At 43.4% G+C, this 16,008-nt stretch overlaps 1 protein-coding gene and 1 pseudogene across 1 annotated transcript in view; one reads left to right on the top strand and one right to left on the bottom strand.

Annotated features, from left to right (window-relative positions):
- The first annotated feature begins 823 nt into the window (after positions 1-823).
- Positions 824-16,008, top strand: part of KCNMB4 (potassium calcium-activated channel subfamily M regulatory beta subunit 4) — a 79,037-nt gene continuing 63,852 nt past the window's right edge. Inside the window, exon 1 of the mRNA XM_069584642.1 lies at positions 824-1,751. Coding sequence (XP_069440743.1) covers positions 1,416-1,751 — 336 coding nt within the window. The 5' untranslated portion in view covers positions 824-1,415. The remainder of the gene's footprint in view (positions 1,752-16,008) is intronic.
- Positions 6,643-8,030, bottom strand: LOC138437394 (protein Mdm4-like; annotated as a pseudogene).

Genomic DNA, 16,008 nt, shown 5'->3' with positions numbered 1-16,008 from the left:
GGCGGCAAGACTCCTGAGGATGGAGCCAGGACAGAGAGGATTCTGCTCTCGGTTTGGAGCGAGAAGACGGCCCTTATGGGGAACATGGTGTCTCCTTCCAGGGCTGTAAGCCTCTGCACTCGCTCCCTTGGGTCCCTACTCAGTCAGCCCCAGCCTTTGGCACATAGAGCTGGGGTCGGCCCGGCTGCCCGAAGACCTGCATTGCAGCGTGGTCCACCCAGGACCCAGGAAGCGAGTTTCCTGGGTCGGGGAGGGAGGATCGCAGGCTCCTGCCCCCACGCGCGTTGCCTCCACCGCAAACTCCGTCTGACTCAGCCTGTTTCACTTCTGACCTGCTGCCCTCCAGGACCGGCTGGGGTCGGCGAGGTGGGCGGTGTCGCGGGTGGGGGTGATCGTGGGATGCTCCTGGGCAGTTGGGAGCGCCGGGACCCCGAGGCCGGACGGTTACCGCGCTCGCCCGAGGGAAGGGGGGCGGCGGCAGGTCACGCCTCCAGCGCTGCGGCGCACGCGCCCGCCCCAAGCATGCGAACCGGCGGCCCGGGTCTCTCTGGGGCACACGCACGGGCGCACGCCGCTCGGTCCGGGGGCTTCCATCCCTGTCCGCCTGGTGCCGGCGAACAGTCTCTCCGAGAGCGCACGCCTCCCGGCCGCTGGCTCGCCGCTGGCTGACCAGTCCCCCTTTGGAGTTCAAAATTCCCGCCGCTCCACTTGCACGACACCGTCTCCCTCGTTTGTTTTTTGTTTTGTTTTTTAAACTTTCACTTCATTAAGTTATATTGATCCTAACCTCTTATCGCTGATGTCCCTCCCAGGGGAATGTAACGAGAATCCCGGGCGCCAGCGCTGCGATCCCCAGCGCCTGCCCGCCCCTCGCCCACGGGAAACGCCCCGGGGCGGGGCGGGAGGACCCGGGTCGGCGGCGGGTGGGGCCCGGCGGAGCTGCCTCCCGCGCAGGGGAGCCCCGGGGCTCGCCTCAGCCCTGCAGCTTCTGCCCTCCGGGCACCTGCCAGGCGAGTCCGCGGAGCGGCGGCCGGCGGGCGATGGAGACTGGGAGCCACCGGGCGAGAGGAGGCGGGGTGGGGGAGGCGGGGAAAGCGCGGGGGCGGAGGCTGGCAGGGGGCGCCGGAGGCAGGAGCCGCCCGTGCACTCCTCGCGCCCGAGGGTGCAGGAGGCTCTGAAACCTCGGCCGCGCTGCGAGCCTCTAGGGCTCGGGCGGCGGCGGGGAGGTGGAAGGGGGGCGCTGCCGCCGCCGGGGGGCGTCGCCGGCCTCGGCCCCTTTGTTCTCACGCGCTCCCCCTGGCCGCCCACTCCCCTGCTGTCGTGCGGCGGCGGCTCCTCCCGCCGAGGCAGTCGGGCTCGGCGCCGGGGGCGGGAGGGGGCGGGGGGAGCGCGCCCGCCGCCTGGAGTGGGGGGCGATGGCGAAGCTCCGGGTGGCTTACGAGTACACGGAAGCCGAGGACAAGAGCATCCGGCTCGGCTTGTTTCTCATCATCTCCGGCGTCGTGTCGCTCTTTATCTTCGGCTTCTGCTGGCTCAGTCCCGCGCTGCAGGATCTGCAAGCCACGGCAGCCAACTGCACGGTGCTGTCGGTGCAGCAGATCGGAGAGGTGTTCGAGTGCACCTTCACCTGTGGTGCCGACTGCAGGGGCACCTCGCAGTACCCCTGCGTCCAGGTCTACGTGAACAACTCCGAGTCCAACTCCAGGGCGCTGCTGCACAGCGACGAGCACCAGCTCCTGACCAACCCCAAGGTAAGGACGCCCCAGGAGGATTGCCTCGCTCCTACGGAGATGCTGGGGTTTGGGGGAGGATCAGTGTTAAACCCTGCGCGGGGTGGCCCGGAGTATGCAGACGTTACCAGGAGGCGACAAGGCGTCGCGGACTATGCTTAAACCGGGAGTAAGTACACAGCGGAGCCCGGGGCCCCCCGGTCCTTCAGGAGGGTTTGTGTGCAGCGACCTGTGATAACCCGGAGGCTTTCTTTACACACCTGTCTTGCCTGGTCTCAGATTCTGAGGCCTTGGCCCAGCTTCGGTTCGGGCCCTACCGGACGGGCTTTGCAGAGATGCGAGGAGCCGAAAGTTAACTTTTCCTCAGATTAAATCCAGTGCGTAGCGGGGATACCACCAACTCCGGCGCATGGTCAAGGTCCGAGCTCCCATTGGCCGCGTCCAGAACTCGCATTTGGAGGTTGCAGGGGGTTCTTTAGCCCTTTGAGAGGTGTTAGAGGTTTCCTTACCTTTTCACTCTAGACAGATGTTTTTAACTTGGGGTACAAAGATGAACTTTCGTGGGTGGACAAACGACGTGGAATCAAATGCGAAATTCTATGGAGATCCATCTTGGGCGGGTACTGTGGACTTCTAGTTGTCACGAAATAGATTCTCAGAAGCGTCTAGAGGAAGCCTAGGTTCTCCGTGTGTCTAAGAACAATTGGGAGCCATCTGGGGAACGGTAAAACTTTCTGAAAATAGAAAAGCCTCCGTGAAATGTACCGAATATGCCTGCCTTGGCAACTTTTTCCGTTCTCGCAAGCAAAAAAGAAAAAAAAAACCTGGTTAGGACTCGAGGGATGGAAAGCAGAGAAAGGGAGACTCAGAAGACCGTTCCCAGTGGAGAAAAAACTTATAAAAAGCAGTGTCCTCAGTCTGTGAACTAGTTGAGCTTTGTAGTACACCTGCTTTTCCAAGAAGGCTTTTCTTTCTTTTGTTTTTTTCTTCTCTTGGCCTTTTTTCACTCTTCTGATTACTTAACTATCAAAGAAAAGGTATGTATCTTCTTTAAAGTTACTGACATCTTCCCAGTTTGTTAGAGCAGTGCTTGAAGATCAAGAAAACTGTCCAAAAGGGAATGAGTCTTGTGTACACAGGAAAACTTTCCTTGCATGTGACAGGATATAATTAGAACAATCCGAAAGAAGAATCCTATATCAATATTTTTAAAGTATTTAAAAATAAGCTTATCATTTCTCTGCAGCAAAACTCCCGTTCTTGTCTCCTAAATAGTTAATTCTTGAATTTGGGACATTTTTAAAAGAGAATTCCTTTAAAAAAAAAAGAAAGAATGACTTCTCTTAAAAAAAAAAAGTGCTCTTGCTGACAAAGGAAGAGTATCTTAAAAATGAAGATAATAAATGAGTAGTAAGTATAGAAATACAGAATTTAGAGTATAAACTTCAAAGTCTCAAAGAAGCAATCAGATCTCAAAGACAGATGTTTTAAGTTAGGCAGCTCAGTGCTCAGTAATTTCAAAACAAATTGCAAGGCTTTAGGAATGTCACTTTTTTTTTTTTTCAAGATTAAGCCATTAATATAAAAGAAAGGTGTAGAGCAGTAGTAGTCATTTAGAAATTATATGGTAGTTTAACATTTAGAAGGTATTATATTTGGTGAAACATTGCGATTAGTTTAAGATTGTGGCTCAGGCACTAATAAATTATATACACATATTCCACTAAGTAGCTAATACCTAATCAAGACTTCGAGAAGACAGAATTTACTATACAAAGAATGCTTCACAGTTTCCAGGTAATTTTGTAGAATTTGGCTGAAAAAGTAAATTTGAATCATTAGGACATAGATTATTAGGACATAGGTTGCCCACTCCAGTGTTCTTGCTTGGAGAATCCCAGGGACGGGGGAGCCTGGTGGGCTGCCGTCTATGGGGTCGCACAGAGTCGGACACGACTGAAGTGACTTAGCAGTAGCAGTAGCAGTAGCAGTAGCAGCAGCAGGACATAGATTTCTAAATCACTTGGAAAGAGTGGTAATGGCTTATATGAAATCCTAAGATTTGATCTCTTTTTGTTGCAAATAAGCAGTTTCCTTCCTGTGCCAGTTTGGATCCTGGCAATGATTACTTTGAAGAAATATCTGAACAAAATAAGATTTTTTTTTAAAGTAAAGCATTAAAGAAATGACAGAACTGGAGAAAGATACATTAATGTTACAGAAAATGATCCCATTCGATTTAGTCAAGTTTTCCTCAGCCAAAGCAGTATATGTCTCTTTATCCAAATTATGATTGCATTGGACCATTTATAGAACATTAGACATGTTCTTTTGGAGTCACCTTTCCACTTTTGAGCAATGAAATGCTCAGTTTGGAAATTCTGGTAAGCAATTAGTGATGGAAAAATTCAGTGTAACCAAAATATTGTGCCAGAGCCCATCACATGAGCAGAATGTTTCCACCGTGCCCTTCCAGTTAAGCAGTACCCACCACCAAGGGCTGTTGCATCTTGGCTACCCAGGACTTACCTCTTTATTGAAGGTCTGGGTTCCCCATCCATTCTCTTTGCAGAATGTCTAGATTCCCTACAATGTATTAGATCCTGATCACCTCCAACCTTCTCTGCTTTATGACCCACTGCAGCAAGAAGCCATTTGGGAGATCTCTTCTTAGAAAAAGAGAACAAGGGCTTTCTCCTCTCCCACAAGTTTACCACATTAGTTATAGTAAAAAGCAGGGAAGGGGAAAGAATAATGCAAATATATAACTTCTTATGCTGCAGACTACTAAAGAGATAGTGTGAATAAATTTGACCTTTGACTAATAATTTCTTTAAAATATCTTTAAGTCCTATTCAACTTATGTTTTGAAACATGTCCTAGTTTCCAAAGCAGAAATTATATCCAGTCATGTAATGTAGTTCAGTTCAGTTGTTCAGTTGTATCTGACTCTTTGCAACCTCATGGACTGCAGCATGCCAGGCTTTCCTGTCCAAGCTTACTCAAACTCATGTCCATCGTGTCCATGATCCATCCAACCATCTCATCCTCTGTCATACCCTTCTCCTTCCACCTTCAATCTTTCCCAGCATCAGGGTCTTTTCCAGTGAGTCAGTTCTTCGCATCAGGTGGCCAAAGTTTTGGAGTTTCAGTTTCAGCATCAGTCTTTCCAATGAATATTCAGGACTGATCTCCTTTAGAATGGACTGGTTGGATCTCCTTGCAGTCCAAGGGGCTCTCAAGAGTCTTCTCCAACACCACAGTTCAAAAGCAGCAATTCTTTGGCGTTCAGCTTTCTTTATAGTCCAACTCTCACATCCATACATGACCACTGGAAAAACCGTACTTTGACTAGACAGACCTTTGTTGGCAAAGTAATGTCTCTGCTTTTTAATATGCTGTCTGGGTTGGTCATAGTTTTTCTTCCAAGGAGCAAGCGTCTTCTAATTTCATGGCTGCAGTCACCATCTGCAGTGATTTCGGAGCCCAATAAAATAAAGTTTTTCACTGTTTCCATTGTTTCCCCATCTATTTGCCATGAAGTAATGGTACCAGATGCCATGATGTTAATTTTCTGAATGTTCAATTTTAAGCCAACTTTTTCACTCTCCTCTTTCACTTTCATCAAGAGGCTCTTTAGTTCTTCTTTGCTTTCTGCCATAAGGGTGGTGTCATCTGCATATCTGATGTTATAGATATTTCTCCCAGCAATCTTGATTCCAGCTTGTGCTTCATCCAGCCCAGCATTTCACATGATGTACTCTGCGTATAAGTTAAATAAGCAGGGTGGCAATATACAGCCTTAACGTACTCCTTTCCCGGTTTGGAACCAGTCTATTGTTCCATGTCCAGTTCTAACTGTTGCTTCTTGACCTACATACAGATTTCTCAGGAGGCAGGTCAGGTGGTCTGGTGTTCCCATCTCTTGAAGAATTTTCCACAGTTTGTTGTTATCCACACAGTCAAAGGCTTTGGTGTAGTCAATAAAGCAGAAGTAGATATTTTTCTGGAACTCTCTTGCTTTTTCGATGATCCAGCGGATGAAGGCAGTTTGATCTCTGGTTCCTTCAAGTAATGTAGTACTTCATGTAATGTAGTACTCAAGTCAGTTATCCTAATTATCAAGTCAAGTCCTAATTATCCACAGGGCAGTGAACTGCTCTTTGAGTTGACCACTGCAAAAAAAAAATCTAAATTTGGGGTCAGCTTCCTCTGACTACGGTTCTTATCACTGAATTATCTCTTTGTGACTAGCTGTTGTGTATGCTAAGGTTTTTGGTTCTCAACCATGACAATCCATTAGAATCACTGGGGGAACTTTATTTTATTTTTTCAGCAGAAGGGAACACTTTATTGACTTTATTTTTTGCTAACTACACCTCAATTTTTAAAAGGTGCAAAAAGTCGTATGTACTTTTTCAAAATTGTTTTTTGAGGTATGTTAACAAAAATGTTGGATATCACTGTTCTAGGCTCTTTACAAAAATAATCGTTTCTCTGAACCACACAACATAAAGTAATCTACTTTATACGTTGATAGCTTTGATATATTTCTAATAGCCACCTTGGATTTTGATGCCCAAGAACATTCCCTACCAGAAAAGAAAGTAAGAAATTAAATTAAATAAAAATGAATGTATTTCTGTCTGTACTGCTCCCTCCCAGATCCTCAACTTTGAAGACAGGATGATTAACTTCTTTTTTAATGTTAATAGTCTCCAAATTGATAATCTAGTTCTAAAGAACTCATTCTCAAATTCTATAAGTTTAGAGGTAAAAATGTCCTAGAACATAAAAGTTCACACGAATAAATGAAAGTATGAAATGGGTCACCCTGCGTAGAGATGCTCAATACTGATATTTGGATACATGACCAGCTCTGTTAATATCTGTCTGTAATTCACTGATTCAGCTATGCTACAAAAACCTTAATAACCAAGTGAATCTCTTTCTTGCAAATAGGAGAAGAAGCCCCAGCCTTCTTTAGTCTTCTGGCACAATGGAAACAAGTGACAAGATGGCCTGTCCTCCCGTGAATAATGTTCCCGTTTTGTGGTCTTTTCTCACACAGACTACATGGCTTCAAAAGATTCTGGCAATCCTCCATGTTTCCTGTATCTTTTCTCTGTTCAAAAAGGTTATCTGATTGTTCTACCATGCTTGATATGGTCTCTTGGCTTTCAGAACTATGAGCCAAATCCAAGAATTCCACCGAGTTGCAAGGATCAAAATGTTTCGAGCTTTCTTCCTTTATGTATGTATCTTTAGGTCTAACAGCTGGAGCTGATACAGTTCTTCTGCAGTCAGGGACATCAGTTCCTTCCCTTTCTTGCTTTTCAGGTATGGCAGTGATATCAGATGTGGAGAGAGACTGGGTTAACTTACAACAATCTGAATACCAATCCTTCCTCAAGGCCCAGCAACGAAAACAGTACTTCTTGCTTGGAGAGTTAAATTTCTTGTACTCAGTACACTGCCACTCACCCTCAGAGGTAACTTCTATGTCAGTATCGTCATTTATGGATTTAGGGTCCTCAAGGTCATCATTTTTTCCCACTTCAATCACCTGTTTGTCTCTCACTTTCCCTACTTCTTCACTTGTTTGTTCAGGATCAGCAGCTTCAACTTTTATTCCAACACCAAATTGCTCTGACACTGACTCATTCAAAAACCACAAGTCATCTGTGGTGTCTGAAACAATGGCAGTACCTATATCCTGATTTGTCTGTAAATCAGTTGAGCCATTACTTCTAGGTGTATAGTTATTTCTCAGGTTTCCTAAAAACCACCAAGGCAAACCAGCTACATCCCACTCCTCAAACCTGAGGTCCAGTCTTGACGTCTCTTCTTGAGTTCAATTTGCTACCAAGTCTTCATCTTCTCTAGAATTTCTGCATTTATACTGTGAGGTAGGCAGCGTGGGAATATTGCCTTCTTCAGTTCTTTTCCTGGAATTGGAACTTTCCTCTCTGCTTTGCTTCAGTTGGTCTTGACTTGGAATATCCATACTGTGCTCTTGTGCGATAGCGAGAGTCTGAGCAGCATCTGTAGTAGCAGTAGCTCATGTGACAAGATTCTTCCTTAGCATACCATAGAGAGGGCTCTTTAACAGTGAACATTTTATCTTGTGCACCTGCTGCTTGCAAAATCTTCAAAAGAGGCAGTTTTGGCCGTACCCGATTGGTTTGTTCTAGAGATCCTGCCAGCACTGTCAGATGCTGAACACTGGGCAGAGGTGGAAAATGACGTCATTTTGGCAGTGAAGTGACGTGAAGTCTGCTCACGGCCGTTCCATGAGTCGCTTTCCACTGAGCCTGGCGGGTATGGGGGTGTCACTCAACTGTCCCTAAGGTCTTAGCAACATTTTGAAACGGCCAGTAGTCTGGGGGAACTTTAAAAAGAAGTTCAGATGCCTGCGTCTAGCCTTTAGAGATTCACACTTGGTCTTTGGTGTGTCCTAGGTATTGGTAATTTTTAAAAAGTTCTACAAGTAATTCTAGTCTGTAGACGGAGTGAAAATCAACACTGGCTTAGAAAATGTCTTCATCTGTTGTTCAAGAAAAGTAAAATAAGAACCCAAAGGATTCATCATGATTAAGATTTGTGTGTTTAGGTTAAAAGATGGTACTGATGCTACTGAATATAGAGAGTTGGCATGAAAGGAAGGACTCAAATTCTGAAGGAAAAGAAGAGAATCCTTTAAAATTAGTTTAAATGAAATGAACTTATGGAGTTCCAAACATTTGCCTTTGCCTCATTGTAGATATTGGATGGCCAAGAAAAGATGGATTATTAAAACTGGCCTCTTGAAAGATCAGAGAAAGTAGGTGATTAGAGGCTGTATGTTTAATTTTCGAGTTTTTTTTCTCTGATAAGAAAAACCTAAAAAGAGAGGACAAATGTCTATTCTAAGAAATCAGTACTACCAAAAACCTAAGAGAAATGCGTTGAGAAGAAGACAAACTTAGAACAGAACTGGAAGAGGCTTCAGGCTTTAAGAATATCCCCGGAAATTGGATGTAATTAACTATAGGCCTTTGTGGCTTAGTCACCTTCTTGGTACCCTTCTCATCCATTCTAGTGTGCCCCTTCCCCCAACACACACACTCCCTGTATAGACAGTAAGGCCTGCTGGGGTTAATTTCTGAGCTCCATTCTTGAGTCAGATGTTCAACGTGATATACTTTGTGCTCTAGGGAGTCCATCATGTCAAAATTAATAAAAGACTAATCTGAATTGTGACAACTTATCTGTAGCCTTTATTTCTCCATGAAAAAGTGACTTACCGTGGTTTTTTTTCCTCTGGTGATAATATGAATTAATATTGGGGATGTACATCAAATTTAAGTCCGCAAATACTTCTTCAGCATCTATTATGATCAAAGAACTGGGCAAGAAATGAGAGGATGTACAAAGATGAGTTCATTTAACAAATATTTATTAAATGCCTGCTTAGGTTCTAGGTGTGTTTCTAGGTGATAAGACTGGAACAGAGATCAAAAGAAGATTTCTGGAGCTTACATTTTGGTGGAGTGACTGACAAGAAATCAGTTCATAATGTAATGAATTGATAATGATAGATGTAATGTAATGATAGATATAATGATAGATGGGCAAAGAAAATTTAAGCCGCATAAAGGTACAGAAAGTTATGGAAGGAATGAGAGCTGTTCTTTTACATAAGATGGCCAGGGAAGGTGGCTCTGAGGAAGTGATATTTCCACAGAGACCCAAAGGACATGAGAGGATTATCAGTGGCCTAAGGGACATAGAGGAATGAATCACGTGGCTCTCCAGAGAAAGGCTGTTCCACAAGCTGCAGGAACAGCAAGTACAGTGGCGCTGAGGCAAGCGTGAGGAATAGTGAGGACGACGGTGAGTGAACAGGGAACAATGCGGGATGAGATGAGGGTCTCAGAAACCTTTGTAAGGACTTTGGATTCTAGTCTAAGTGTGATGGTGAGTTATTTGACACTAGGCCGGACCAAGATATAATCAGACTTTTAAACAATTTGAACGATCCATCTGGATGCTGAGATGAGGATAGAATTTGTATGGGGGGAGAAGCGTTTGTGTACACACTCATGCTCACTTGTGCAAGGTGAGAGCATCAGAGGCAAGATTGGAAACAAGGAGTCCAGTAGGACCAACAAAAGGTGGTGGTGACTTAGATCAGGGAGTAGCATTGATAAGGCCCACTGATGGACCGGATGTGAGGAATGAGGGAGAAAAAATGAAGATGGCTCCAAGGTCTGTGGCAATCACAACTGAAAAAGAGAGGTGGTTTTATCATTATAAATAGAAAAACTGAAGGAGAAGTAATTTTGGAGGTTGGACACAACTGAGCACACACACACAAACACACTGCATGAAAAGCAGGTGTTCAGTTTTAGATATGCCTAGTGGAGAAGGCACTGGCAACCCACTCCAATACTCTTGCCTGGAAAATCCCATGGACTGGTAGGCTGCAGTCCATGGGGTCGCTAAGAATCAGACATGACTGAGCAACTTCACTTTCACTTTTCACTTTCCTGCATTGGAGAAGGAAATGGCAACCCACTCCAGTGTTCTTGCATGGAGAATTCCAGGGATGGCGGAGCCTGGTGGGCTGCCATCTATGGGGTCACACAGAGTCAGACATGACTGAAGAGACTTAGCAGCAGCGGCAGCAGCTGACTTATATTGGAGAAGGAAATGGCACCCCACTCCAGAATTCTTGCCTGGACAATCCCAGGGACGGGGGAGCCTGGTAGGTTGCCATCTCTGGGGTCGCACAGAGTCAAACACAACTGGAGACTTAGCAGCAGCAGCTGACTTATGGGCTTCTCCGGTGGTGCAGAGTTTCCTGCCAGTGCAGGAGACTCGGGAGATACAGGTTCAATTCCTGAGTCAGGAAGATCCCCTGGAGTAAGAAATGACAACCCACTGCAATATTCTTGCCTGGAAAATTCCATGGACAGAGGAGCCTGGTAGACTACACTCCATGGTATTACAGAGTCGGAAACGACTGAACACCCTTGGAGGCAACTGATGTACACATGAGGATGAATTCTTGAGTTTCTGCCCTCAAGGAGATCATTACCTAGCAGACGAGATAAGAACACAATAACTATCAAACAAAGCAAAACATCATGTTCTACTGGGAGGTGCAAAGAATATGATAAACATCTAAAGGGGAATGACTAGGGGGAATGCTTCCTGGAGAAGGAAGCATTTGCCATGAAATTTTGAGAATGAATAGAATTTTTATCTTGGGAGGAAAGTTTAGGAAAAATGAAGAGAACGTCAAGGAAGAGAAGAATGCCAGGAGCAAGGCTCTGGAGCTGTGGAGTATGAGGTGTGTTGGGGAACCAGCAGGTAGACTGGTATGGCTGGAACCTAGGGGTCAAAGAGCAGAGGTCTGGGGAAAAGGTGTGCATGCATGCTAAGTCACTTCAGTCATGTCTTTGCAACCCTATGGACTATATCCTGCCAGGTTCCTCTGTCCATGGGATTCTCCAGGCAAGAGTACCGGAGTGGGTAGCCATGCCCTTCTCCTGGGGATCTTCCCAACCCAGGGATCGAACCCATGTCTCTTAGTCTCCTGCATTGGCAGACAGGTTCTTAACCACTAGTGCCACCTGGGATAAGGCAGGAGAGTAAATTGGGGCCAGTAATGTAGAGGTCCTTGACAGACAGGGTGGGTTTAGTGAACACTGGGAACCCATGGTAGGAAGAATCTATGCCTATCTATCAAAGATGGTCACATACTGATCCCTAGAATCCGTGAATATCTTATGTTATACAGCAAAGGGGAGTCAAGGTTGCAGACGCAGTTAAATTTGCTAATCAGCTGACCTTAAAATAGGGAGATGTGCTGGTGGACTCTAGAATCACAAGCACCCTTAAATGTGGAAGAGGAGGTCGGAGTGATGCAATGTGAAGACCACTCAACTGACTGTTGGCAGCTTTGAATACAGAAAAGGGACATGAGCCAAAGAATGCAGGCGGGAAAAGGCAAGAAAATGGATTCTTTCTTAGAGGCTTCAGAAAGGAGTATAGCCCAGCTGGTGTCTTGATTTTAGCTCAGTGAGACCCATTTTGGAATTCTGTCCTCCAGAATTGCAAGTTAATACATTTGTTTTGAGCCACTAAGTTTCTGCTATAGCAGCAATAGGAAACTAACACAGAAGCCAAGTAAGGCTTTTGAGTAGGTGACTAATATGATTAGATATTTGAAAGCTTGGTCAGATTATGTGCACCTATTACAGCTCTTTGCAAACAATCTACTCTGCAGACTGCTAGGATCTTCCTGTCTGAGAGTACTTAACCATGAGCCACCTCTGGCATCCATTTGTGGATGCTGTTTATGAAGGTCTTAATTATTTGTAAGAACTCTCAAATTATGTATCTCAAACTCTAATCAGAAACTTTTTACTTTTACATGAGAGGTTTGTAATATTACAATATATTTCAGTTTAAGTTTTGGGGAAAATGCATATATTTTCCATTATTACAAACTTACCTCAGAATTATAAAGCTTTTTATAAGTTGTCAGTTTTGTTTATCTGAACTGTTTTTTAATACTCATTTATGAGTGAAGATGTCACTCATTTTATTTACCTTGGGTTTTAATTTTTTTTTCTCTGTCTTAAGCAGAATTTCATATTAACAATTGAGTTCCTAGATAAACAGTACATTTATATTACGATTACCATGAATACTCACAGTATAATACTGAACAGAATGGTTTTCAATATTACATATGTTTCTAAATGTTCCTCATGCTGTGCTTTTGGTATTCTCTAAGACACATAAACTAATGTGTAAAAATTTGTAATTTGAGTTGTGGTAATATCCTCTTTTCTTTTAAAATAATTGGTTATAAAATTGAAAACCATATGTTTATTAAATTATTTAAATCTGTGACTGTTTTGGTAAATAAACTAATCAAACATTTATTTCATGTATTTGCTTGTTTGGTTAGCAGAATCCAGCAGATTGGGTCACTGAGAGTTCTCTGTACCTCGAAGCACATGTGAAGAAATATCCATTCATCTAACTGATGCAATTGACCAAATGGACTTTGAAACCTTATCTGATGTCCAATATACCAGTTATAATTTAACAACATTGTAGAAGCACTTGATGTTGTATCTCATTAGTGGAAATAATAATAACTGAACTGATATCAATCAGTTCAGTTCAGTTCAGTTCAGTCACTCAGTCGTGTCTGACTCTTTGCGACCCCATGGACTGCAGCACGCCAGGCTTCCCTGTCCATCACCAACTCCTAGTGTTTACTCAAACTCATGTCCATTGTGTTGGTGATGCCATCCAACCATCTCATCAATATATCCTGTAAAATTAAATTCTAATCTCGGAAGTTAAATACTTTTTTCCTGTGTAATAAACACATTTATGTAATTGTCCTTATCGACACAACTTTATTTTAAGATAATTCTTAAGAATTAAAAGCCAGAAAATAATACTGCTTACTAAGACTAAAATCTTCCATTTTGATTATAATTATCTTCTATTTCCTTTATTACAGGGATAAAAATGGCAAAAGAATATCATGTTTATCTCTCTAAAACCAGCTTCTGTTCTAGAATCTTTTGTTTCTAGCAATGGTATCATTATTCTCTGGTATTAATACTTTGTCTGATTTTTAATGCCACTGTCCTGGTCAGTTTTCGTTCCAATCCCAAAGAAAGGCAACGTCAAAGAATGTTCAAACTACCTCACAATTGCACTCATCTCACACACTATCAAAGTAATGCTCAAAATTCTCCAAGACAGGCTTCAACAGTACATGAACCATGAACTTCCAAATGTTCAAGCTGGATTTAGAAAAGGCAGAGGAACCTGAAATCGAATTACCAACATCTGCTGGATCATTGAAAAAGCAAGAGAATACCAGAAAAACATCTACTTCTGCTTTATTAACTATGCCAAAGCCTTTGACTGTGTGGATCACAACAAACTGTGGAAAATTCTTCAAGAGATGGGAACACCAGACCACCTGACCGAGAAATCTGTATGCAGGTCAAGAAGCAACAGTTAGAACTGGACATGGAACAACAGACTGGTTCCAAACCGGGAAAGGAGTACGTTAAGGCTATATATTGTCACCCTGCTTATTTAACTTGTATGCAGAGTACATCAGGAGAAACGCTGGGCTGGAAGAAGCACAAGCTGGAATCAAGATTGCTGGGAGAAATATCAATATGCAGATGACACTACTCTTATGGCAGAAAGTGAAGAGGAACTAAAAAGCCTCTTGATGAAAGTGAAAGAGGAGAGTGAAAAAGTTGGCTTAAAACTCAACTTTCAAAAAACAAAGATCATGATGTCTGGTCCCATCACTTCATAGCAAATAGATGGGGAAACAGTGGAAACAGAGACTTTATTTTGGGTGGTCCAAAATCACTGCAGATGGTGATTGCAGCCATGAAATTAAAGGACGCTTACTCCTTGGAAGAAAAGCTATGACCAACCCAGACAGTGTATGAAAAAGCAAAGACATTACTTTGCCAACAAAGGTCTGTCTAGTCAAAGTACGGTTTTTCTAGTGGTCATGTACAGATGTGAGAGTTGGACTTTAAAGAAAACTGAACACCAAAGAACTGCTGCTTTTGAACTGTGGTGTTGGAGAAGACTCTTGAGAGCCCCTTGGACTGCAAGGAGATCCATCCTAAATGAAATCAATTCTGAATATTCATTAGAAGGACTGATGCTGAAGCTCAAACTCCAATACTTTGGCCATCTGATACTTTGCCACCTTTTCATTGGAAAAGACCCTGATGCTGGGAAAGATTGAAGGCAGGAGGAGAAGTGGATGACAGAGGATGAGATGGTTGGATGGTATCACTGACGTGATGGACATGAGTTTGAGTAAGCTCTGGAAGTTTTTGATGGACAGGAAGGCCTGGCGTGCTGCAGTCCATGGGGTCGCAAAGAGTCGGACACGACTGAGCTACTGAAGTGAACTGAACTGTTCTGGTCAAAGATATTACAGTTTTCTTTGGTTATTAAGGTATATTTTCACTAATCCCCTTTTTCTAGTTAATTTCTTCCTTCAAATCAGTGATTCTCAAAGTGCAATCAGTGGACAAGAAACATCAGCATTATTTGTGAGCTTGTTAGTAATGCATATTCTCAATACCCATCCTAAACCCACTGAATCAGAGATTCCACCCTAGTTTCTGATTTAGTAGTTCTGTGTTGGAATCTAAGAATTTGTATAGCAGAAAATAATTACCAAGCTAATAGGTGGGGAAAATGAAGTAATGTAAAACAGTAAGTTTAGAAGAATGCAATAAAAGAGAGTAAAAAGACTGTTGACAGGTAGAATAAATTTTAAAAAGTAATAATCTACTCAATGTTATTTGGCAGCCTACATAGGAGGGGAGATGGAAGAGAAAGGATACCTATATATGTATTGCTGAGTTCCTTTGCTGTCCACTTGAAGCACCGAAGAATTGATGCTTTCGGACTGTGGTGTTGGAGAAGACTCTTGAGAGTCCCTTGGACTGCAAGGAGATCCAACCAGTCCATTCTGAAGGAGATCAGCCCTGGGATTTCTTTGGAGGGAATGATGCTAAAGCTGAAACTCCAGTACTTTGGCCACCTCATGCGAAGAGTTGACTCATTGGAAAAGACTCTGATGCTGGGAGGGATTGGGGGCAGGAGGAGAAGGGGACGACAGAGGATGAGATGGCTGGATGGCATCACCGACTCGATGGACGTGAGTCTGAATGAACTCCGGGAGTTGGTGATGGACAGGGAGGCCTGGCGTGCTACGATCCATGGGGTCGCAAAGAGTCAGACACGACTGAGCGACTGAACTGAACTGAACTGAACTGAAGCTATTATAATATCATTAATCGTCTATACTCCAATAAAAAGTTAAAAAATAAGATAGAGTTAAACCCAAATTTATAATTATATTGAATAGAAATGGACTAACTCTTCCAATTTAAAGGTAGAGATCACAGACTGGAAAACACACTATACAAACATCAATACTTCCATCAAAAAAATGAAGAAAGAAAAACTGGAGTACTTGTATAATATGAAACACAGGAGACTTTGAAACAAAAATGTGTCACTAGAGCTAAAAAGAGACATAGTTACAAAAGTTAATAAAATATAACAATTCTGTACTAGGATGTACCTAAAATACTAACTCAAAATACATAAAAACAGAAAAGTAAAGCAGAAATATATAGAAATATCTTGAGGGAGAAATATACATGTCTATCACGATGAGAGATTTTAGGACCTTTCTGTTTCT

Source organism: Ovis canadensis, chromosome 3, assembly GCF_042477335.2.
Source record: "Ovis canadensis isolate MfBH-ARS-UI-01 breed Bighorn chromosome 3, ARS-UI_OviCan_v2, whole genome shotgun sequence".
Classification (NCBI taxonomy): Eukaryota; Metazoa; Chordata; class Mammalia; order Artiodactyla; family Bovidae; genus Ovis; species Ovis canadensis.
The sequence above is the reverse complement of the archived record's forward strand: the minus strand, read 5'-3'. Positions and strand labels throughout refer to the sequence as shown.